The 24,319-nt window shown below is 38.3% G+C and overlaps 1 protein-coding gene across 1 annotated transcript in view; it reads left to right on the top strand.

Annotated features, from left to right (window-relative positions):
* Positions 1-13,587, top strand: part of IL7R (interleukin 7 receptor) — a 33,313-nt gene extending 19,726 nt beyond the window's left edge. Inside the window, exons 5-8 of the mRNA XM_001372983.4 lie at positions 1,158-1,326; positions 6,241-6,334; positions 8,309-8,384; positions 9,163-13,587. Coding sequence (XP_001373020.1) covers positions 1,158-1,326; positions 6,241-6,334; positions 8,309-8,384; positions 9,163-9,651 — 828 coding nt within the window. The 3' untranslated portion in view covers positions 9,652-13,587. The remainder of the gene's footprint in view (positions 1-1,157; positions 1,327-6,240; positions 6,335-8,308; positions 8,385-9,162) is intronic.
* The last annotated feature ends 10,732 nt before the right edge of the window (positions 13,588-24,319 follow it).

Consider the following 24,319-nt stretch of genomic DNA (forward strand, 5'->3'; position numbering starts at 1 on the left):
CCTAGAGATGGAAGGTCCTAGGTTCAAATCTGGCCTCAGACACTTCTCAGCTGTGTGACCCTGGGCAAGTCACTTGACCCCCATTGCCTAGCCCTTACCACTCTTCTGCCTTGGAGCCAATACACAGTATTGGCTCCAAGATAGAAGATAAGGGTTTTACAAAATAAATTTTTAAAAAAATGTTCTTTGTATTTTGGTTCAGAATTTGTTTTAATGTCTTAAAATTTTTGTTTGTATTCTCCTGTGGCCTTCCCACCATATTCCTCATTCTGGACTTCAATGTAACCAACTCATAGGTTGAACTGTAGTAGCCCACATTTCTTGGACCCAATCAATAGTGGGCACCTTTCCTCTGCCCTCTCCTTCCCAGAAGTGGCCCAACCCTCAACCTTCAACCTCAGGCCCTCTCCTGAGGAAATCACTTTTGAGATTCCTCATTGTACAATTATTTCAGAGAAAGACTAAGGAAATATAAATAATATAAAGTATATCCACACATAAGATAAGCAGGGTGGACCATATCACTATAGTGGACATAAAAATGTTCCTGAATGCCTGTCATATCCATTTTGGGGCTAATGAAAGCAACAATCTAAGTATCTTTATCATGGGCATAGTGATATTGCTTCTCCTTTCACAGCCAAGAGCATCCCTCAGTTCCCTTTTACATCCTCATATGTTGGAGATCATCTCCATCATTTGCAGACAGTTTCTTGGTTTTCAGAAAGGCATTTTCTTCATGTTTTTACATGTAGTACACCAACCTTAGCATTGCCTCCACCTTACTCAGCTTTCTCTTCTTCAGTATAGATAGGAAGTAAAGCAATAGATGAAATGGACCCTTTTCAAAGTCTGGCTCACCTAATCCATGTTTCCTTTTCCTCTGGCTAAGGGTGACCACAAACAAAGTAGATGACCACCTATATAATGTGATGTGAGGGGTTGGGTACACCTGTCAAGTATAACTTCTGTTGGCTTGCTTAAAAACCTATTAGAGAACCTCTAAGGAAATTTGATATTCAAATAATAAACCCACAAAAACTCAACATTACTGAATTAAATTTGACTCATAACATTCATATGTTCACATTTAGTGCATGTAACCTATTTCTTCATTATGAACAAGAATAACAAAAATTTCTTGTTTCACTCTTTAGCATATAAGGTCATCCTATCCTCATATAACACTTCTGGAGAGAAAGCTACAACCAAATTCAACATATGAGGTTAAAATACGATCATTTCCTGGTGGAGAGTATTTTTCAGGATACTGGAGTGATTGGAGCCCCACTGTATACTTCAGAACACCATTGAGACCCAAAGCAGGTATGCAATGATTATGTTCTATGTTTATATCTGTGGCCCATTTTTCAGAAGGAAGGAAGAAAGGAAGGAAAGGAGGAAGGAAGAGGAAAGAGGGAAGGAAAGAAGGAAAAGGAAAAAGGGGGGAAGAAAGGAAGGAAAGGGAGAGGGAAAAGGGAAGGGAAGAAGAAAATATTTGTTAAGCACCTACTATGTGCCAAGCACTAGTCTAAGCACTGTTAAAATGATATCTCATTTGGCAACATTGGTGGAATTGGACATGATCCAACCATTCTGGAGAGCAATCTGAAGCTATGTAGGTACCCACCTTACACCTAGCAGAGTAGCCAAGCAGAGTAGCCAATCTGACAGTAAAGGAAAATAATAGATATTAAAGAGAATGTGGTAAAATTGGAAAACTAATACAATCCTAGTGGAGTTGTGAATTGATTCAAACATTCTGGAAGGCAATTTGGAATTATGCCCAAAGGTCTTTAAAAGAATGAATGCCCTTTGATCTAGCAATGCCACAACTTGGTTTGTATCCCAAAGAGATGAAAAAAAAAATGGGAAAGGATCTGTTTGTGCAAAAATATTTATAGCTGCAGTTTTTGTGGTGGTAAAGAATTGGGAAATGAGGGGATGTCCCTCAATTGGGGAATGACAAATTGTGGTATATGGTGGTGGTGGAATACTATTGTGCTATAAGGAATGATTAATTGATGCATTTCTATAAGAACTGGAAATACCTACATGAACTGATGCAGAGTGAAATAAGCAGAACCAGGAGAACATTATCCACAGTAACTGAAACATTATGGGACAACCAAATGTAATTGACTTTGCTACTAATAGCAATGCAAAGATCCAAAACAATTCTGAGGGACTTCTGAGAAAGAATGCTTTCCACAAATAGAGAAAGAACTGTGGGAGTAGAAATACAGAAGAAAACATGATTTATCACTTTTTATATGGATATATGATTTGGGATTTTGGACTTATGGAAAGACTTATATGAATTGATGCAAAATGAAGTGAGCATAACCAGGAGAATAGTAACAGCATTATTATATGATGGACATTTATGAATGGCTTTAGCTATTCTTAACAGTACAATGATCCAAGAGAATCCTCAAGAGCACATGATGAAAAATGCCATTTGCCTCCAGAGAAAGAACTGATTGAGTCTGAATGCAGACCAAGTCATAATGTATTTCAATTTATTTCTTCATTTTTCTTTTGTTTTTTTCAAGTTCTCTTTCACAAAATGAGTAATATGGAAAGACGCTTTTCACTATTAAACATATAAAATCTATCAGATTGCTTGCCATCTCAAGGAAGGAGGGAAAGAGAGGGTGAGACTTAGGCTCACTTTTTTAAAATGAAGAATAAAAAATTATTTTTTTCATGTATTTGAGGGAAATAAATATTTTTTAAAAAGAAATGATGAAAAGGATGTATTCAGAAAAACCTAGAGAGACTTAAATGTATTGTTGCAACCTGATGTGAATAGGACCAAAAGAACATTATACACAGTAACAGCAAAATCATTTGATGAACAAGGTGTGGATGGCCTAGCTATTCTCAGCAATACAGTGATCTGGATCAGTGATGGCAAACTATGGCATGGATGCCAAAGATGGCATGCAGAGTGCCCTCTGTGGGCACATAGTCACTCCCATCCTCCCCCGCCACCCCCATCCCCAGTTCGTTACTAGAAAAGTAGAGGGACTGAGGAAAAACTGCTGCCTTCCCCCTCTCCACCGTGCATGAGGACATTTTTTCACAACAACTGCCCCTTTGCCCATGGGAGTGCACAGTGGGTAAGGTAGGCAGCTCACAGACAGCAGAACTGGAGGGGTGCCAAGCACTCTAGTCACCCCACCCCCTCTATACACTCACTGAGGATATTTTCCACTTCATCCAGCAACCCAAAGGGAATGCTTTCTCTCTGCCCCCCCCCAGGGGTAATGGAGGGAACATGCCCAGCACTCAGTGGAGGGAAGGAATATGGCATGCAATCTCTATAGGGGGCATACATGGCATTCTGTCTGGGGGGAGTCAGTGCATAACCTGGCACTCCATCTTTAAAAGGTTTGTATTATGAAAAATGTTATCCATTTCTAGAGAAAGAACTGATAAAGTCTGAATGCAGACCAAACTATACTATATTTCACATTCTTTTTTGTTTGTTTGACATCTCTTCTACAAAAAGACTAATATGGAAAAATGTTTCATATGATTGCATATGGAATATATATATGTATATATGATTGATTACCATCTGGGGAGGAAGGGGGAGAATGTGGAATTAAAAAATTATTAAATGCTAAAAATCGTTTTTACATGTAATTAGGGAAATTTTTAAAAACGTTATTTGATCCTCACAACAACTCTGGGAAGTGATGCTCTTATCTGCCTCATTTTATAGTTGAGGAAATCAAGGCAATCAGAGGCTAAGTAACTTGCCCAGGATCATACCGTTAGTATCTGGGACCACATTTGAACTCAGTTCTTCCTGACTCCAAGTCCAGTGCTCTCTCCATTATGCTACCTAACTCTCAGTATAATAATAGCAAGCAATTACATAACATCTACTATGTTCTGCACACTAGGCACCCACAGCAACTTACACAAATGCTCAGTAATCACATATTGGTGGCATAGTGGCTAAGAGCACTAGACTTAAGGTAAGAAAGATACAAGTTCAAATTCTGCACCAGACAGTTGCTATTGTGTGACCCTGGGCAAATCACTTAATCTACCTCAGCTTCCTCATCTGTAAAATGAGGGTGATAATAGCATCAACTTACAGGGTTGTTGTAAGAATCAAATAAGGTAATCCACAAAGCACCACATAAATGCTAACTATTATTAGGTAGATAGATAATCAGAGGGATGGATGGATGGATGGATGAATGGATGGATACATAGATAGGTAAATGATAAATAGATGAATGATGAATGGGGCATGGAATTAGAGGAGGAGGAGAACTGAGGAAGAGGGACAGGTGACTACTCTGCATGCCTGGACTAATCCCAAGGATATTCCAACATTTTTCAGATACCATATAAGACTACCTGCTCTTCTTTTGTCTTTTTTAGGGAAAGTGAGAAAGAAGTAGATTTCATCTAATAGCAAGCTTCAACAAATTTCAGCCTGCAAACTATAGTTTGCCAACTCCTAAAAGGTTCTAAACTCCTACAATTCACCTAATATTTATAAAAAGGAGAATTAGTCAATTTCACAGAATCCTAAAATGAATGGAGCCCAAGTGCAGGGTAAAAATGGAAAGTGACTCTGTTGCCCTGAAGAGAGTAGGAATTATCAATATCTCTGATTCTGACCTTCATTTTCCTACTTTCCAGCTACCATGCTTACAGCTTGTCCATTCTAGGTTTCCTCAATTCACTAATAATCTCAGTGGCTTTATTAGACTTCTTCGTAGCCACCTCTTGGACTCAGCTTCCTTCAAGTTCAAGTACTTCCTCCTAGGAGTAACCTTTCCTGATATCCCACCACCCCCATATCAGCATTCTCTCCTTTCTCTCTACAATCTTCTATGAATGTATTTATAAATCAATCAACAAACATTTATTTATTAAGCACTCACTTTGTATCACACTGTGATAAGCACTAGAGATACAAAGCAAAAGGAAAAAAAAATCCCTACTCAGAGAAACAGTATGGACTTATCATGTTGCATATTAGACCAGTCCAGTAGAATGTAAGTTTGTTGAGGGCAAAGACGATTGTTCGTTTTGTCTTCATATCCCCAGTGGCTAGCACAGTGCCTCGTATGTAGTGGACGCTGATAAAAACTTGTTGAATTAAATTGGATTGCTCAAATTATATGAATGCTTACTATCAGTGCACAATTTGTCCTTACCCCCAGAAAGGTTCTTTGCTCAGTAACTATCTGCCTGTTGTAGGTAAGACAGGGGCCATCTTTGATGATTGATCATATTCAATCCTACAAATGATAGCTCCATCACCCAAATTAGTACTATTTGAAGGAGCAACAATCCCTCAAAACATTCAGAAAAATCACTTTATCTTGGGCTTGTGGCTACAGAGCCATTTTAAAAGTATTACAGTTGTATTAATATATTAACCAATTCCAAAAATAAAATAATGTAACATACATAAATATTTATGATAGTAATAATAATGGTGATTGATGATGAAGATGATAGTGGTAAAGTTGGTGGTGATGATGTGTTGGGTAGATTTATTTTTTGGTGCAGTTTCCCAAACATGGTGTCTTTGAGAATACTCCTATCCTGCTACTCATAATTCTTATTGAATTACTTTTTATTTTATTAACGTCCACCTATTTTATTAATCTCTCACTAATTGTTAAATGAAAAACCATGAACAAGGTATAAATTATCTATAATACATGATTACATAACCTGATGAAACAAATTTCCACACTGATCATCTCCAAAACTCAATCTCTCTCTCTCTCTCTCTCTCTCTCTCTCTCTCTCTCTCTCTCTCTCTCTCTCTCTCTCTCTCTCTCCCCATCTCCCTTTCCCTCTCTCTCTCCCTTTCTGTCTCCTCCTTCCTTCTCCCTCCCTCATTTTAAATCCATTTCCCCTTTAAGGCAGGAGGTAATAGATTTGTTTCATCTTCAGTATCCTAAATTCATGGTTTATCATTTCATTAGTCAGTCATAAAATTTTTTAGTTAAGTTTTTCTCTATAATATTAAGTATTGCGAAGAATCTTCATAAGTGGGAAGTTTGGGAGAGGAAAAGGACAGGCCACAGAAACACTTTTAAACACTTTTAAAACTTTTAAAAACACTTTAAAACACTTTAAAAAATAAAATGGACCCAAGTAGCTAAGTAAATGTAGGTTACCTCAGAGCCATAGTCTGCTGTGGATACCAATTGAGGTATAAATAATAATAACCTTGCCCTTGATTTCCAGAGGAGCTGGATTTTGTCATGCTCTTCATCATCACTCTGAGCTTCTCCTCTGGGATCCTGGGGATTGTTGTGATCTGTTTGCTTTGGGAAAAAAGGTAAGATTCTCTTCTAATTTGTACAGATTGCATAGAAGTTAAAAAGCCACTGTCTCTGCTCAATGCCAGCTCATTTTCCAGCACCAGTAATATTTTTGTGGATAATGGAGCAAGTGTTATAAACAATTTAGAGATCATTTAGTCAAAATCCCTCATTTTACAGAGGAAGAATTAAGAGACCAAATGAAGAGGGTCACAGAATTAGACTTGAAGCTAAATCTCATTCCAAATTGAGTATGCTACCTATGATACTAGGCTGATCCTCCTCAGTAATTTCTTAGGAATCAAAAAAAAAAAAGACATGGGTTAAGGAAGGCTAAGAGACACTGCATAGAGCACCAAACCAAGAGTCAAGAAGATCTGAGTTCAAATCCAGCCTCAGACATTTCCTAGCTATGTGACTCTGTGCAAGTCATTTAACCCCATTTTCCTCAAAAAATAAAAATTTAATTTAAAAAAAGAAATAGAATGAATGCTAAGAAAGAGGAACACTTTCAAGTTATCTCCTTAAATAACCTGAATAAACAGTTATTTCTGAGTAGGACATGTCTGAATCAAAAACAACTTGTGTTGATGTTCATCTTTGCTCCTTCACTGAGAATTTTTTTCATGATGGTCCAGAGTTTACCACTGCCTTTCTGCATATTTCTGTCTAGTGAATTTAGTGCCCAGGCATACACTTTTCTCACTTGATTACCTAGCACCATAGGATGATAAAGCTAGAAGAAGCCTTAGAGGTCATTAAGTCAATAAACATTTAGTAACCACTTACTATGTGCCAAGTAATGTGCTAAGTGCTAGAAATACAAAAACAAGCGGAAAGACACTCCCTATCTTCCTAGAACTAATCGGGCCAATAGCACATAAGAAGATGAAAAGGCAAAGAGGGTAGAGGAGGAGATAACCCTGTGGGGATGTGTTAGAGAAGTTACAGAAAATCAGGGATGGATCCTGAAGAGATAGGACTGGCCTAGATAGTTTTCTTCAGTTGAAGGTTCTGGGAGGAGGAGGCTACATGGGGTAAAGTCCACTTCCATGTGAGGAGTTAAGTCTATAGGAAGAGTTAAAGAGGTTTCTTTGGCATGTTAGAAGTGTTATATCTGGAGTAGTGCCCAAGAGGCAGCTAGGTAGCTCAGTGGATAGAGCGCCAGACTTGGAAAGGAGGATTAGGGTTTAAATCTGGCCTCAGACACTTCTTAGCTGTGTGATCCTGGGTAAATCATTTAACCTCAACTGCCTAGACCTTGCCACTCTTCTGTCTCAAAATTCATACTAAGATAAAAGGTAAGGGTTTAAAAAACCAAAAAGGAGAACCTACAGATTATATAATGTGATCTCCTTATTTTACAGAAGGTAAAACTGAGGCCAAGGGAAGTGAAGATTCACACATAATCCCACAATTAGTTAATTACAGACCCCAAATCTCATATTACTTTTATTAATCTGGTCCAAATCTATTATTTCATCAACGTAGGAAAATTCCAATGAGGAGGCTTCTTCCAATACTAGTTCCAGTTCTGATTTTATCATAGATGGTTGTCTAGGAGCCAGTTTGGTGAAAGCACTGGGTCTAGAGTCAGGAAGCCCTGAGTCCAACTCCAGCCTGCAAAACTTCTTAGTTGTGTGATCCTGGGCAAGTCACTTTACTTTTGATTGCCTCAATTTCCTCATCTGAAATGTGGGGTTAATAATACCTACCTCCCAGAATTGTTGTGAGGATAAAATGAGATATCTCTGCAAAGTACTCTGTAAGCCTTAAGGCGCTGTAAATATTAATAATAATAATAAAAATATACATATATATATCACAAAGGTAGTCTGCATCAGAGCAAAGCTTAAAACCAGGTTTTCCTTGATTCTAGACTTGGCCTTCTAACCCCTACACTTCTTAGGAATTTTGATCCAGTAGGATATAGAGTTGTTATCCACATTGCATCTGCTGCCTATTTTACTACAAACATTTTATTATTTCAGAATTAAACCTGTTTTGTGGCCCAACCTCCCTGACCACAAGACGACTCTGGAACAGCTGTGTAGGAAACCACAAAAGGTTGGATTTTTTTCTGAAACTTTCAGATCTTTGGGCCAGTAGATCAGATCATCCCAGGGGAGGGATTACAGGATGAGAGGTAATGGCACATGAGGTCTTGGCTCTTTTCTGAGACATGTTCTGATGACAAGGAAGATGCTCTGAGCAAGTGTGTCTTTTTTGGGGGGGTGGGAATAAGATACTAACCTTATTCTCTTATCCCTGGATTTACCAGGTGGGTAGAGCATGACCACAGCACCACTGAATCCAGGATCTAAAAGAATGACAATAATTCCAAAGACCTTATTTACAGAAAGTGAAAAGGACTCAGGAAACATTGGGCATCCCAGGGAGTTAATCTAGAAAAAAAGACCAGAAAATTATTGCTGGGGGTAGCAAGGTAACTCAGTGGATTGAGCAATAGATAGGTAGTCCTGGATTCAAATTTGGCCTCAGACACTTCCTAGCTATATGATCCTGGGCAAGTCATTTAACCCCTTATCACTCTTCTGCCTTGGAACCAATATACAATATTAATTCTAAGAAGGTAAAGGTGATTTTGTTTGTTTGTTTGTTTTTAAGGGAAAAAAATCATTTCCCATAGTTTATAATTCTTTCTAGAAGCTTACCTCCTAGTAACACCATGCTTTGCTATCTACTGTTCTCTCAATAGTCTACTGAGTTGCACTTTTTATATTCTGTGGAAATTTAACCAGTCAGAAATAATGATTTTCAGGAACCTTTGCTACCATATCCTTCTAGTTTAATGTCTGAACTCATTGCCACTTTTCTCTTCCAGAATTTCAGTAATAGCTTCAATCCAGAATGTTTTCTGGATGATAAGATTCATAAAGTAGATGGCATTCAATCCAAAGAAGAGGTGGAAGGCTTTCTGCAAGTCTCACTCCCCCAAGATATCAATGCAGCAGAGAAGTTTGGGCTCAGCCCTGACTGGCCATCTGAGAATAACATCATCCCACCAGTGGCTTTTGGAGGAAACTCGCCCCCAACTTGTCTGGACGGGAACTTCAATACATGTGACCTTTCTGTGCTCATGGCTTCTAAGTCACCCAATCAGCAGGAGAATAGCAAAAATGAAGCTCATTCCTGTGGAGGCCTGCTCCTTAGCTCTGATTCCAGAAATAGTGCCCTGGTATTCCCTTTTCCACTCAAACTAGGAGTCTTGTCTCCAAATCCAACTGCCCCAGGACAACCCATCAATGCCGACCTGAGGTTAAGTCAAGAGGAAGCATATGTCACCATGTCCAGCTTCTACCAAAACAAGTGAACCTTAAAAAGTCTTTGATTTGAGCATCACAGCCAATAGAGATGACAAAAGGGGCTGTATAAAACCCCTATTTCCCAGCCTGAATCAAGTCTCTGATAAAAAGACACAACATAAAAAGGAAAAAGAAATTTTTCTATTTCTCATGCATCTAAATATACCAAATTTGGGAACACCTCGTTGGCCATACTCTAGTCAAGTGACACTTTCATCTAGCAAGATTAGAGTACCCTTGCTCCTATGGTGAATGATTTCAGAAACAAATTATCAAGCTATTCTATTCTTTGAAAAGGAAGAGGAAGAGAAAAGGAGGAAGGGGAAAGGAAAAGACAAAAAAGAGAATGGGAAGGAGGAGAAAAAAAGAGGAAAGTAATAAAAAAAATGAGGCACAAGTCATGGATGAGACTCACAAGTATAAACCTGTGATGCACTCTCATAATTGGAAACCAGCAGGTACAGAAATTGAGAATATCAAAGATACTAGACCATTCTGGCTTTTCTCCCAGCTGCTCTGAGCCACCTGTTGTACACAGTTTTGTAGTTTACCATTTAACCACAGACAGTTTCTGGCAGTGGAAATACCACCCTCAAACCAGGCCTGTCACATCTTGGGGATATACTATAATTCTTTTTTCCCTTTTTTTATTTAGAATATTTTTCCATGGTTACATGATTCATGATTTGCCCCCTCCTCTTGCCCCACTCTTTCCTCCCCCCTCCTGAATCCAACGAGCAATCCACTGGGCTATACACGTGTCATTTTTTCAAAACCTATTTCCATGTTATTCACATCTGCACTAGAGTGATCCTTTAACATCAAAACCCCAATCAAATCCCTATTGAACTACACGACTGATCACATATTTTTCTAATGCATTTTTGGTTCCACAGTTCTTTCTCTGGTTATGGACAGTATTCTTTCTCCTAAGTTCCTCTGGATTGTCCTGGGTCATTGCACTGCTGCTAGAATATCCTTGAGTTCTAAGAAAGAAGGAACATAAGTTGTTTGCTTGTTTGTTTGATTTTCTGGAAGAAGCCATGTCTGTAGAGTCTGAAAATACAAAATGGAAAGGACCTTCAAGACTGAAACATTGAATCACCAAATCTCAGTATTGAAAAGCACCTTAGCAATCATCTAGGTCAAACTTTCACTCAATTCTCTACAGTTTGAGGAAACCACTCGCTCATTGGCAACCTGTTCCATCTGGGGGCAAAACAAGCCTCTTCCATTTTTCTATAATAGTCTTCAAGTTGAAATTGAATATTGGCAGGAAAAAAACAGTAATGATTTCTGAATTACCAAGAGTATGGGGTTCACTGTAACCTGTTATTATCAAAGTTGGTAACCATTACTGATTCTCAGAAGAAATCTCATTGCTAAAGCCTGGATGTCAGGACATTTCAGTACACAGAGTAGATGAATAAACCTTTGTGTTTGCACTAGTGAGTCAACAACCTGCAATTATCTACAAATTATCCTGACCTTCCACAAACTTAGAAAATGGCCATAATCTTAAGAAGTATGATGTGCTTATTGGTAGTTTAGAAGTTCTGGCCATGTTAGGGATCTTCACTGGATATCCTTGGAAGTTGCAAGGTGTGGACACTTTAGAAAGTTTGCTTTAATCTCTTATCTAGCTCAATTTGGTGGAAATGTAAGCACATGTAGCAAACTACAAGTAAATAAGGAATATGCAGATATAAGAATTCATCCAGATTTCAGAGACTGAGATTAGAGCAGCTAGCCATTGGGATTCTCCATTTGCTGCTGTCCCCATTCCCTCTCCTTTTAGAGCCTTATATCCCTCGATATAAGGCTAAGAGACTAATGGGAGAAAGGTGAAACTGGGGAATTAATAAATCTAGGTCATCCTCTCTTCTAGATAGTTCAGTGCCATGGTGATGATAATATTACTATTTTACATTGCTGTTACATTTTGTACAACTGTCTGTAGCATCTATTTTTTCTGTTGAACCTCTAAACAACTCTGTTTAGGTTGGTATTGTTATTCCCATTTGAGAGATGCAGAAAACAAGACACAGACATGTCAAGTAATTGGCCCAAGACCAAACATCAAGATGGTAGTAGAGTAGGTACAAGAACCCAGGTGTAAGGATGTCTACGTAGTAAACTGGAGCAAAGAAGAAATGGATTGTTTTCTGGACTGAACCCAAATACTGGAGTACAGGACCTCTAAGACATCTTCTTTCCTTCATCCTTTCTATAATTCTACAATTTGATACAATATGCTATCATTTGAAACATTGAGCATAAGTGAAAATAGACATGTTTGAAATCAGATAAGACCCATACTCCTTACTGTTTGGAAGGGTGAAACTGGTGGATGATTTGTATTTCTGAATTCCAAGCTACATTAGGACTAAAAAACAACTGGGCATCTGCACTGTCTGCAACCAATGTGGTGGGCTCTCCATGAGGGAAGGGCCATCAGGCTACCTAAGGAGGGATGTATGGGCCAAGGTTGGAAATGGAGTGGGACAATGTTTCTATGGATAGGAAGAAGGGAAGAAATCAAGAAGGAAGGAAGGAAAGAAAGAAAGAGAGAAAGGGAGAGGGAGAGAGAAGAGGGAGTGAGGGAGTGAGGGAGAAAGGAAGGTAGGAAGGAAGGAAGGAAGGAAGGAAGGAAGGAAGGAAGGAAGGAAGGAAGGAAGGAAGGAAGGAAGGAAGGAAGGAAGGAAGGAAGGAAGAAGGGAGGGAGGGAAGGGAAGGGAGAAAAGAACAAAGAAGCCACATTTATTATTCATTATTATGAAGAACATGATAATTACATGTATAATTGCTGCTAATGCTTGATGCACTTACTGACTTGCACCATACTGTGTTTAAATATAAACAGTCTCTTTCCCTGTTGAGATAGAAAGTCTACCCAATCTTTTACAGACTTTTGAAGGCAGGAAAGACTTCAGGTTGCATTTGAAACAAAGATGTGTATTGTCAACTTCTTTTACTGGATGGAGCTACACTGAGCATGAATACTCGAGAGATTTATAAATGTCAGACTGGTCTGATTTTGAATGGTTGAACTATATAATATGAAAGGAGGGAAATGAGCCCATAATTGGTGTGGCTTTCTGTGGAAAGGGGCCAAATTATTCATTTTGACTGAACTGTGATTCTTTGCCTCTTGTTTCTATTTGGTTTCTGTGTTGGAATCATCATCAATAGACAAATGAACCATGAGCTTGATATAACATAAGTATGGAATATTTCTGTATCTAAAATCAATATTGCAAGAGGCAGGGTGACTTGGGGCGGCTAGTCAAGACAATGGTAAGTGTCAGTATCAGAAGAGGTACTGAAAATATTACATATCAAATGAAACTGCTTCAAACCCAATGAATTTATAAACATTTATTTACTATGGGTTTTTTTTTAAGCTGTAGTTCACTACTCTAAAGGTCGTCGCTTGGGCTCATGTTTTCCATATGCATGAAATACATTTTGCAGAGCTGCTTAGAGCCCAAATAAATAACCGATGTATGTTACCATGGTTTAATAAATGAAATGGTACAAAATTCAATTGTTATTCTATGTGTCCTCTATGTGCATCAGTAATGAAGACTTCCTTGGGATGAACTATTTATATTAGGCATGCTCAGTCACCAGCCTATTCTGAAAACTATCATTCCTTTATGAATTTAGGTTTTCAGGACTAACTCATATACCCTTCTTTCACCATAAATATGTGCCCAGAATTTGAATTGCTAACACAAGGGGAGCAGTTATGCCTGAGGTTTGACTAAATCATCTGAACGCTTCTTTATTTTTCAGTTTTTAAAATTACATACTTAGTAGCTACCACCACCTACAAAAACATTTATATAAACAAATACATAAAAATTATGTGCAAATCATAAACTCTACATTGTTTACAGTTTGTTTTAAAATGTGTAATAATATATGTATGCTAATCCAAACATCCTCTGCTTTTTTTCTCTTGACTTTGTGACTTTTGTTAAATGCAATCATAGTAGGTATTACTCTTACTCTCTTTTATTCTCTTTTCATCTCTTCATATATTTCCCTTATTTTCTTTATATGTCTAAAATTTGTCATTTAAAATAAATAATATAATTAATTACATTCAAATACCACAATCAATTCAGCCATTTCTCCCAATCATTCCATTTGTGTTAGTTCCAGTTTGTCATTACAAACAAAGCTTCCATGAATATTTTCATACATACACAGCTTTTGGCCCTCTCAATAATTCCCTTAGGGCATAATTACTGGTAATGGGATCTCTAGGTCAATGAACATTAATAGCTTTACAATTCATAATGTATATTTCCAACTTGTTTCCTAAGAAACAATTCTCAACAGCTCTAGCGATGTAATATTAGACCTATTTGTCCATGTTCCTATTAGCATTAATTTGATTAAATTAACCTATCTAGTTCTCAGTTAACATACATTTCCAGGACTTTATGTAACTAGATTGGTCCTTTGACAGGAGACCCAATATGTTGCCAGGACCATACTCTTTCCAAAACCAAGTCTTTTCAGCTTGACCAGACCCAGTGGAACTTTTGTTCCAATGCCACAACCCCTCAGGGATGCAGGATTACCTACATAATATGATAAGTGTTAAAGTAAGACTTTTACAGAATATTTATGCTCTCTGAACCATTGTTGTTCAAATATAAACTATGTTTGTATTATGTGTATGCTCAGTCTTAGATCTACTACTAGCTTCATGTATGTGTAAAGGGGCTCTCCAGATAACTATTACATTTAACGTATCTAAAGTTCTATTCATCTCCATACATTCCTTTTTTGTTGTTGTTATTAGATTTATCCAATTCTGAGAGGAAAAAATTAAAGTCCCTCACTATTATTATTCTGTTATCTACTTCCATCTGTTTCTTGGGTAGTTTCTCCTTTAAAAATATGGATATTATAACACAATGCATACAGATCCAATGCTGATAATGTTTAATCATCCATAGTACACACACACACACACACACACACACACACACACACACACACACACACACACACACAATATAGTTACCCTCCAATCATATGCATTTTAGTTCCAGCTCTGTCGAAGATCATGACTACTATATCTGGCTTCTCTATATCAGCTAAGGCATCTGCTCGAGCCCTTTACCTTCACTCTGTGTGTCTCCCATTTTTAGTGTGTTTCTAGTAAGACATTGGGGTCCTGGTTTTCTGCTATCCATTTTCTTCTCCTAGGTAAATTTATCCTATTTACACTCAATGTCATAGTCACTAACTGTGCATTTCCATCTACTCCATTCCGCTTCACTATTTGTCCTCTTCATTTCTTTCTATCATATCCCTTCTGAGATATATAATTTCCTTTGAACAGGGCCTCTCCAATTCACAACTCTTCCTGAACTTTTCCCCTTATCTTCACTTTTTGCCCTCTTACTTTCAAATTGGCCCACCTTTCCAAAGGTCTTTCCCTTGGACCTTCCCCCTCACCATTTAATTCTTATTTATTTATTCACTTTTCCAAAAATCCTTTCTTTATCCCACCTCCAACTGTACCCTCCTACATCTTGATATGAGTTTGATTCTATAAATCCCTCCTTTATCTTATCTGAAGAGTCCTCCTTTATCCCCTCACCTTACCCCACCTCCACCTCTTGATATGTGTTCCACTGTAGGTATCTGTAGGTATCCCTCCATTCCCTCCATTTTCTTATCCCCTCTCTCCCCTTTCTTCTAATCCACCCTTCCTTCTCTTATTTCCTCAGTCCCCCAAGATAATTCCTGGTCCTTCTCTTATCCCATCCTCCTTCTCTCCTGTTATTCTGTACATTAAAAAGATTTTTGCCCTTCTAATTGGGTATGTTGTTCTCTCTTTATCCTAGGTCTGATGAGAGTAGGGTTCTAGTACTACAGCCCTTCATCCTCTCCTCTCTCCATAACAGTTCTTCCACTCAATCCTCTTCCATATGAGATGGCCATTTTACACTACCTCCTCCTGATCTAATCACTATCATTTTGGCTCATTCCATTAAATTTACCTTGACCTTGAGTCTTCCATCCATAGATACCCCTTAAAAAACCCAAGCAATGATGTATAATATGGGTCCATAGATGGCATTTTCCTATACTAGAATCAATTTGACGTTTTGGGTTGCTTATGATTAGTCTTTCATTATGTATGTATGTTTCATTATGTATATCTCTTATAGATCAAATTTTCTACTGAGTTCTGGATTTTCCCCAAGAAGTAATTAAAACTTCTTTAGTTAAACAAATATCCATTTTTTACCTTTAAAATTATGTTCATCTTTGTTGGGTATGTTACTGTCAGTTATAAGCCCAGTTCTCTTGTTCTATGAAATGTTATGTTCATGTCTTGCATTCTTTTAATGTTGAGACTGCTAAATCTTGTGTTATTCTAACTATAGCTCCATGATACTTAAGTTGCTTTTTTCTCAGTGCTTGTAGTATATTCTCCTTAATCTGGGAGCTTTGGAATTTAGCAATGATGTTCCTGTGCATTTTCATCTTTTGTTCTGTTTGAGGTGGTGATCAATGAATTCTTCTGATTTCTCTTTTTGCCCTCCATTCTAGGATTTCCAACCAGTTTTCCCTGATGATTTCTTGGAGTATAATGTCTAAACTCTTTTTGATCATAACTTTCCAAGAGTCCAACTATTCTTACATTGTCTCTCCTTGATCAATTTTCTGGGTCAGTTGTTTTTGTGATAAGATGTTTTATATTGTCTTCTATTATTGCATTCTTTTCCTTTTGCTTTATTATTTCTTGTTGTCTTAGGAAGTTGTTAGTTTCCCTTTGTCCATTCTAGTTCTTAATAAATTATTTTCTTTCAGAAACTCCCAAGAGTTTCTGTATCTTTTTTTCCATTGGGGTACCTTTTTTCATAATTTTCTTTATTTTCTTACATGGCTCATTTTTTTCTAATTTTTCCTCAACCTCTTCATTTGGTTTTTGGGGTCTTTTTAAAAGCTCTTTCAAAAGTTCTTTTTGACCTTGTGACTAATTATTATATTTCTTTGCTGTTTGTGAAGTAGGTGTTTTATTCTTCACTGTCCCCTGACCTTAAGTGGAGATCTTCTCTGTCCTCATAATAGTTATCAATAGTTGAGTTCTTTCTCCTTTGCTTCCTCATTTTTTTCATAATTTTAATGGTCAAGTCAATAGACTTAATTATTGTTTTTTGCTGGAATCCCAGTGTTCCTAAATTGTTGGAGTATATTACCTCAGGTTTTAGGATTTATTTTTTGTATCTATTTTTTCCTGGGTCCTATTTATTTATTCTAGTTTTTATAATCCAGGGTCTGATGTACTCCCAAACCCCATCTCAAGTCTCAGTCTGTGATTGACCTTAGGTGTTCTGACCAAAACACACAAGTATTTTTGCCATTACAATTGCAAGCAGATAATCTATCTTCCTCTGTGGAACCAGCCAGAGACTCTACTTTCTTGGGAGTGACCACAGCTGATAGGATCCTAGTTCCTCACAAAGCACACACCAGTGTGTGCTCCTTCCTCACTCCTTATCTCCTACTGCCTCAGTCCTAGAAATATCAAGTGTCAAGTGAACATTTCTCAGGCATCCAAAGTCCCTCATTTGTTAGCAATGAGACTTGAGTTTCTGCCCTTAGACCCTGGCACCAATAGACTCTGTATGGCCACTTCTTTAATCTTCAGAAGTGGGCCAGCAGGGGTCTCCAGAGCCAAAGCCACAGCAGACCCAGCTGCTTGCAGGGCCTTCTGCCTATGAATACTAGTGGTTTCCTTGGGGATGTGAGCTCTGGGGCTTAGCAAACCAGGTGAGGTTGCCTCCTGCTCCTAGGGGCTACCTTGTTAATTATACTCTGTTTGCTCTGTTCTAGGAATGTCAGAAACCTTCTTCCCTAGTTATCCCTAGTTGTTCAATTTCACTCCTTCTCCTATTCAGTTTTGCTACTTTCAACATTGATTCTGTGCAGCATTTTTGGTAATTTGTGAGGGATATTATGACAGCAAGAAAATTTCATGCCCTACTCTACCATCTTCCCATAATGCTCTCCTAAATGTTTCTCATGAGTGAATAACAAAGAAAAGAAAGGATTCTGGCAATTGACTGAGCACTTTTATTTTCCTAGAATAAATGAATTGCTCAATAGCATTTCTAAATATTAGCTTCACCATTTACTAACAATTACTGAAGTTTTGTTTCATGTCTCATTAAGGTATGTAGATGATTCTGGGTTTGTTTGTTTGTTGTTGCTTTTTTTAACCCTCACCTTCCATCTTGGAATCAATACTGTGTATTGGCTCCAAGGCAGAAGAGTGGTAAGGGATAGGCAATAGGGGTCAAGTGACTTGCTCAGGGTCACACAGCTGAGGTATCTGAGGTCAGATTTGAACCTAGGACCTCCCATCTCTAGACCTGGCTCTCAATCCACTGAGCTACCCAGCTGCCCCCTGATTCTGGGTTTTTGAAGGCGAGGTGAATGCAGAATGGAAGTGTCAAGAATCTTTCATTAGGAGCCACAGAAGGGCAAGTCTTTACTAAGCTGGGAGGTTTTGATTATAGGCACACTGATAGACCATATACATTATTGAGACAAAGACACACACATCTCTCCTATGACTTATGTCTTTGCTTTTGGGGCTGTCCTATGAATGCTTCTTCCCCCAATGTGATCCCGCCCTATTTATGGTTTCTGCCTTTGCCCCTGAAAATTCTTGGGTAGCCCCATATTCAGCTAACATGCCTAGGACCTCTGCCTTCACTCTGGTATCAGACCCAACCTATCTTCCTGTGGTGTCTTTCTTCATGGGCTTCCCAAAGTGCCCTGTGTCAGTCCCATCCAGGTCTCAGGCCTCTGACTTCTGCTTCTCCACTCCCTTCTATCCCTCAGGACTTTCTACAGTGCTTTAGATGACTTTCCTAGACCAGACCTACCTTGAGTTGTTGACCCCTACCTCTGAGTTATACCTTTTCCTTCCCATGCCTATTGTGAGGTGGGCCTCCTAAGCCTTATAGAACTCAGCAGCAGCATCTCTCACAAAGCTGGACATTAAGAGAGGACCTTGAAGAGTCATCTCTCTCCCTCAATGGACTTCTCTCCAGTCATTGATAATCTGAATGAATACATCCCTCAGTATTTATAATTGTGATCAGGTGAGAACCCAATCATACATTCCCCATCCAATGTTTCTAAACCCTAAGATGTCATTACACAAGTCCTACTCTTGGTCCACTACTGACTCCCAGGCCCTCTCCCTTACTCCAATTCTCTCTCAACACTGGGTCCAACATCATACTCCAGATCAACCCACCATCTTCTGCTATGATCTCTAGAATGACAGTTCTATAAGACATAAACTTGCTTTTAGCTTTTCTTTTCACTTTCTTATACTCCCTGAGAGCTGGCTCCCTCCTCATGGTGCTTTATCTGAGCCACCTTTTTGGTTACACTTTCACTCATATTCCCCAACTCACTGGTCATGGTGGGGGAGTCAGAATACTCCCTGCTTCCAGTCATCACTCCTAGGTTCTCCTTCTACTGCTACAATAACTTCTTCTTTGAGGTTCATTCAATCCACATCTATACTTCAACCAAGTAGCTTTAATCTAACAATTTAGGACACTCTCCTTTCTTCTTCAGTGAGTTCAGGGCCTGATTCATGGTTTTTCTCTGTTGATTCTCCCTCATACACCCTAACTTCTAAATTCTTCAATTTGTTTATTTCCCATAACTTACTTCTCTATACTATCTTGCCTCCAAAGAGAGGTGTTAATACCTTTGATCTTGCTACCAACCACCAAAGTTCCACTTCCATGTTCACGACCCCAGAAATTCCTCAAACTGATCATAATAATTTATTATTCCTTTTGTCTCTCTGCCTTATAATTCCTTTTCTTTATCCTCGCGGCTATTTCTAATTCCTCCCTCTCAGTCCTTTTCTAAACCATTAGCCCTGCTTTTATTTTCTTTCCTCTTTCCTCTCTTTCCCCATGCTGATTTCCTGGTGATCCAGCTTATTTCTACATTCTCTTCTACTCTGCAGATGCTTACCTCTTTATCCTATTGCTATTCGTGTCAAGCCCCAACCTTGCATTATTCTAACCATTTGCTATCTTATTCTTCATGCCACTGAATGGAGGTATAGAAAGTCATAAAACCCTACTTGCTGAGCATACCATGGATTTATGGTACATGATATTAACTTGTCCCTCCAGAAGTAAACTAATTTTTATAACATTTTATAACACCTTAATTAATTTACTACTCCACTCCCCATGCAAGATACTTCAAATCTTTTTATCCATCCTCAAGCCTGCCATAGCTCTCCCTTCCCCAATCCTCTCAGATGAGAATCTTGCCTCTCATAATTCAATGAGAAATACTGAAACCATTAGCTGAAAGTTCCTCCTTCTCTCCTCATCTCACTTCACTCAAATGCCTTCTGCCAGTATTTCTCCTTTCCTGTCTCACTTCAAGAGGTGGCCTTCCTCCTTGCCAACCCAAATGTCTCTATAAGCTCAAATGACCCCTTTCCTACTTATCTTCTCCAGCCAGCTGTTCCCTTTATCATCCCTACTCATCTCCAATTTCTCCCTGTCTACTAGCTACATCCCTGCTGCCTACAAACATTACCACATCCCCCATTCTCTAAAAGACTTCCCATCCCAGCTAGCTATCATCCTATGTCTCTAATCTCTTTTATTTCTAAAGTCTTAGGAAAATTTTCTGTAATTGGTGCCACCATTTTCTTTCCTCTCACTCTTTTCTTAACTCTTTGAAATCTGGCTTCTCACCTCATCAACCAACTGAACTGCTCTATCCAAAATTATAAGGATCTCTTCATTGGTAAACCTAATGACTTTCTCAATTTTCATCCTTTTTTAACTCTTTGTGACATTTGACACTACTAATCACCCTTCTTCCTTCACTGGATCTTCATCCAGATTATTCCTGCTAACCATGGGCGTCCTGGGCCCTTCTCACTTCTTCCTCTAGGTCTCTCTTCTTCACTAAGTCATCTTATCAGCTCCCATGGGTTAAGCCCTATAGAGATGACTTTTAGATCTATTTATCCAGCCCTAATCTTCAGTCTCTTCTCCAACTGCCTCCTGGGTTTCTCGAACCGCATGTCTCATAAGCATCTTAAAATCAACAGAAGAGAAGTTGATGGTCTATATTTGGTAAAGGGAATTTCCTCACCTGAGAACTCCCTATCCTGATGAAAACACAGATCCAATCCTGATCTATTTGTTAAAATATTTTTTCAATAAAAATAGATATAATATTTTAAAACCTGGAAGATTCCATAGAGGCTATATAGTCCAACTCCACATTTTACAGATAATACACCCTGTAGGAGACCTAAGGAGACAGATAATCACTTCTGAATGCATCATTCTAATATAGCTCCAAGAATCAATAAGACTTAGAGAAATAAGAGGCGGGGAGGACTTTATGAAAAGGAAACAAAATGTGGACAAAGGTCTACGGCATAATTTTGCCTTTGGCTGGCCCTGACCTGCTATGATTCTTCTGCCTTGGTGCCACATTAGTAATAAACTTAATGACATTCTCCCTGAAGACCAAGCCAGAAGCTCAGCCTCCAGAAACTGAATTGAAACTTCAGCCCTGAGAAAGTTAGCACATCTGTGCTGGGAGACATTCACATAATCAGCCAACTTCCTAATTCACAGTCACCTCTCCAACTGAACTGCTAACCACTGAAGCCACAAAGCTGAAAAAGAAGGAAGGGAGTTCCCTAAGGCCCAACTTTACTAAATTTCTGCATTTGTTTGCCAAACGGATTGAGTGCTGAGCTTTCAGTTAAGAAAACTGGTTCAAATACTGCCTCAGACACCCACTAACTGTGTTGTTCATTCATTTTCTCAGTCATGTCTGACTCTCTGTGATCCCATTTGGGGTTTTCTTGAGTGGAGTGGATTTAGCCTTTCCTTCAGTAATGAATTTTACAGATGAAGAAACTAAGGTAAATAGTGTTAAAGGACTTGCCCAGGGCCAGACAGCTAAGAAGTGTCTCTGACTGGATTTGAACTTAGGTCTTCCTAGCTCCAGACCAAATACTCTATCCACTGCACCACTACCTAGCTACCCACTAGATGTGTTACTCTGGGCAAGTAACTTCTCTTAATCTTAGTTTTCTCATTTATAAAAAGGGAAAAATAATCCTCATGTCTTTTGCCTAAAATGAAATAATGAGTATAAAGTGCTTTACAAACCCAAAAGCTCTAAATATTAATTGTAATTTATATTATTTGTTTTCATTGAATCGTTTCAGTTGTGTCCAACTCTCTGAGACCCCATTTGAAGTCTTCTTGACAAAGATACTAGACTGGTCTGCCATTTGTTTCTTCAGCTCATTTATAGTTGAAGAAACTGAGGCAAATAGGGTTAAGTGACATGCCCACAGTCACAGAGCTAGGAAGTATCTGAGACCAGATTTTAACTCAGGAAGAGGAGTCTTTCTGTCTTCAGGACCAACACTCTATCCAATGGGCCACCTGCCAATATGGCATAAAAGTTAAAGAGATGGCCTTGAAGCCATGACAATGTAGGTTCAAGTCCTACCTCTGACACATGCCAGGGGCATGACCTTGACAAAGCCACTTAAACTCAAAGTGCTCCAACAATGCCCTAAGACTCTGAATGGATCATTCTAATATAGCTGAGAGAATCAGTGAGACTTAGAGAAACAAGAGCGGAGAGGACTTTATGAACAGGAAACAAAATGTGAGTAAAGATTACAGAGAAGGTGTGAAATAAGATTCCTCACCAATGAAATCACAAATTCAAATGTTACCCTCACAAATAATAATTATATTATATATAATAAAAATAAACATATTTATTAATATTCTATTTAACTATGTATGGGCATGTGTCAGATAATCAGAGCTTCAAAAGCTACCATACCACTTAGAAATGATGTTGACATGCAGAGGCAAAGGGAGTTTCCCCTGGAAGTTCCCTATGACAATGAAACTATACCATTGTACTGGATAACAGATTCTGTGCCTATATATTCATTAAAAGATTTTGTTTTTTAAAAAAAATAATAGAATATAGAGTTTTAACGCTTGAAGGTGTCTTAGAGAAAGCTGTAAAGCCCAGCCCCTCATTTTACAGATTAATCAGTAAGCATTTGTCAAGTTGGAGAAGTAAGTGGCAAACCAGTCTACTATCTTTGCTAGGAAAACCCCAAATGAGTCATAAAGAGTCCAACATGACTGAAAAACAGGTGAACGACAACAGAAATTGATTAAGGGCTTTACCAAGCATGTAGCCATGCATTAGAAATACAAAGATTAGATGGAAACCATCCCTGCCCTTGACAAGTCTATATTCTATTGGTAGAAACATGTACAGAAATATGTGTATACAAAAAATAAAAACCATCTGCAGGGTAATTTGAGAATGAAGCACTAACAGAAAAAGCTTCCTGAAGAAGACAGCATGTGAGCAGAATTTTGAAGGAAACAATGGATTCTAGAGGTGAACCCAGAAAGGTCAGTGACTTACCTACACGAGTAGCAGAACAGGGCTACTCCACTGGTTTGGACAATGAGTATACAAGCTATGGTGGGTTCTGGGAAATATATTAACATTCACTGTGACACCTATAAAGAGAACATCCAGATCTCCAATGGTTTGAAGAAAAGTTAAATTTTAATTGCTACATTATGAAGGACCACACAGTACAACCCAAATGGACATGTGAGACTATAAACTACACTTCACAGAAGAAGGCAGGAAACAATGGCACTTCCATTGTTACCTAGACAAACACCTTGCAGCAAAATGATCAGTGTGCTTGCTCATCCTTGTACACAAAGAGTTAAATATTCCCCACTTAGAAATAATATTAATTAATACCACTGTACCTTGAGAGGCAGAAATGCTAACTTTACAGATAAATAGATCCCTAGACAAGCTAAGATAATTCAAGACACACTATTGCTATGCTGTGCACTCAAGGATGAAGCTAGCGGGCATGAGTGCAGGGAGAGTAATATCCCATTTATACATAGTAACATTTTAATAGAAAAGTGTCTCTGGCAAAAGAAAACATCTGAGAGTGAGAGTCAGTTTAAAAAATGACTAGATACCTGCGGGGATTCTTTGTAGCCTAATTCATGAGTAAAAAGCAAGCAAATTATACTTGAATTTCTAGTATTTAAAGTAAGGGAAATTTTTTTCCCATGAAATTCTCAAGTTAAATTTCTCCTTTTTTTTCTTCAGAAAATGCATTTTCATTGCAGTTCCCTTAGTTCTGTCATCATCTGTTGTGGCCAGATTTGAAGGATTATGAAAATGATGAATATTGAAAATCTAGAAACCCCTTGGGATGAGATTTAGTCCTGTCCTACCTATGCCCTCTCTTCTTCTCTTCTTTCACCATCTCTGCCCATTTGTCCCTTCTCCTTTTCCCCCTTCTCAAGTTGAGACAAAGAAAAGCTTCTCAAATCCACAAGAAATAAGCAATTGTAAGAGTTAAGCTGAAGGCTAAACCTATAGGCTAGTACAGTTAATACTAATTATAGTTGCACCAAGATTTTTCCCCTTAAGTCTCTTTTTCTAGCTGAAAAAATATCCAAGTAAATCATTAGTTTACTATAGTCAGAAGTTAGAGTATCATTCCTAAATCAAGGTTTTAAAAAGTTT

The sequence above is a fragment of the Monodelphis domestica genome, chromosome 3 (genome assembly GCF_027887165.1).
Source record: "Monodelphis domestica isolate mMonDom1 chromosome 3, mMonDom1.pri, whole genome shotgun sequence".
In the NCBI taxonomy this organism is placed as follows: Eukaryota; Metazoa; Chordata; class Mammalia; order Didelphimorphia; family Didelphidae; genus Monodelphis; species Monodelphis domestica.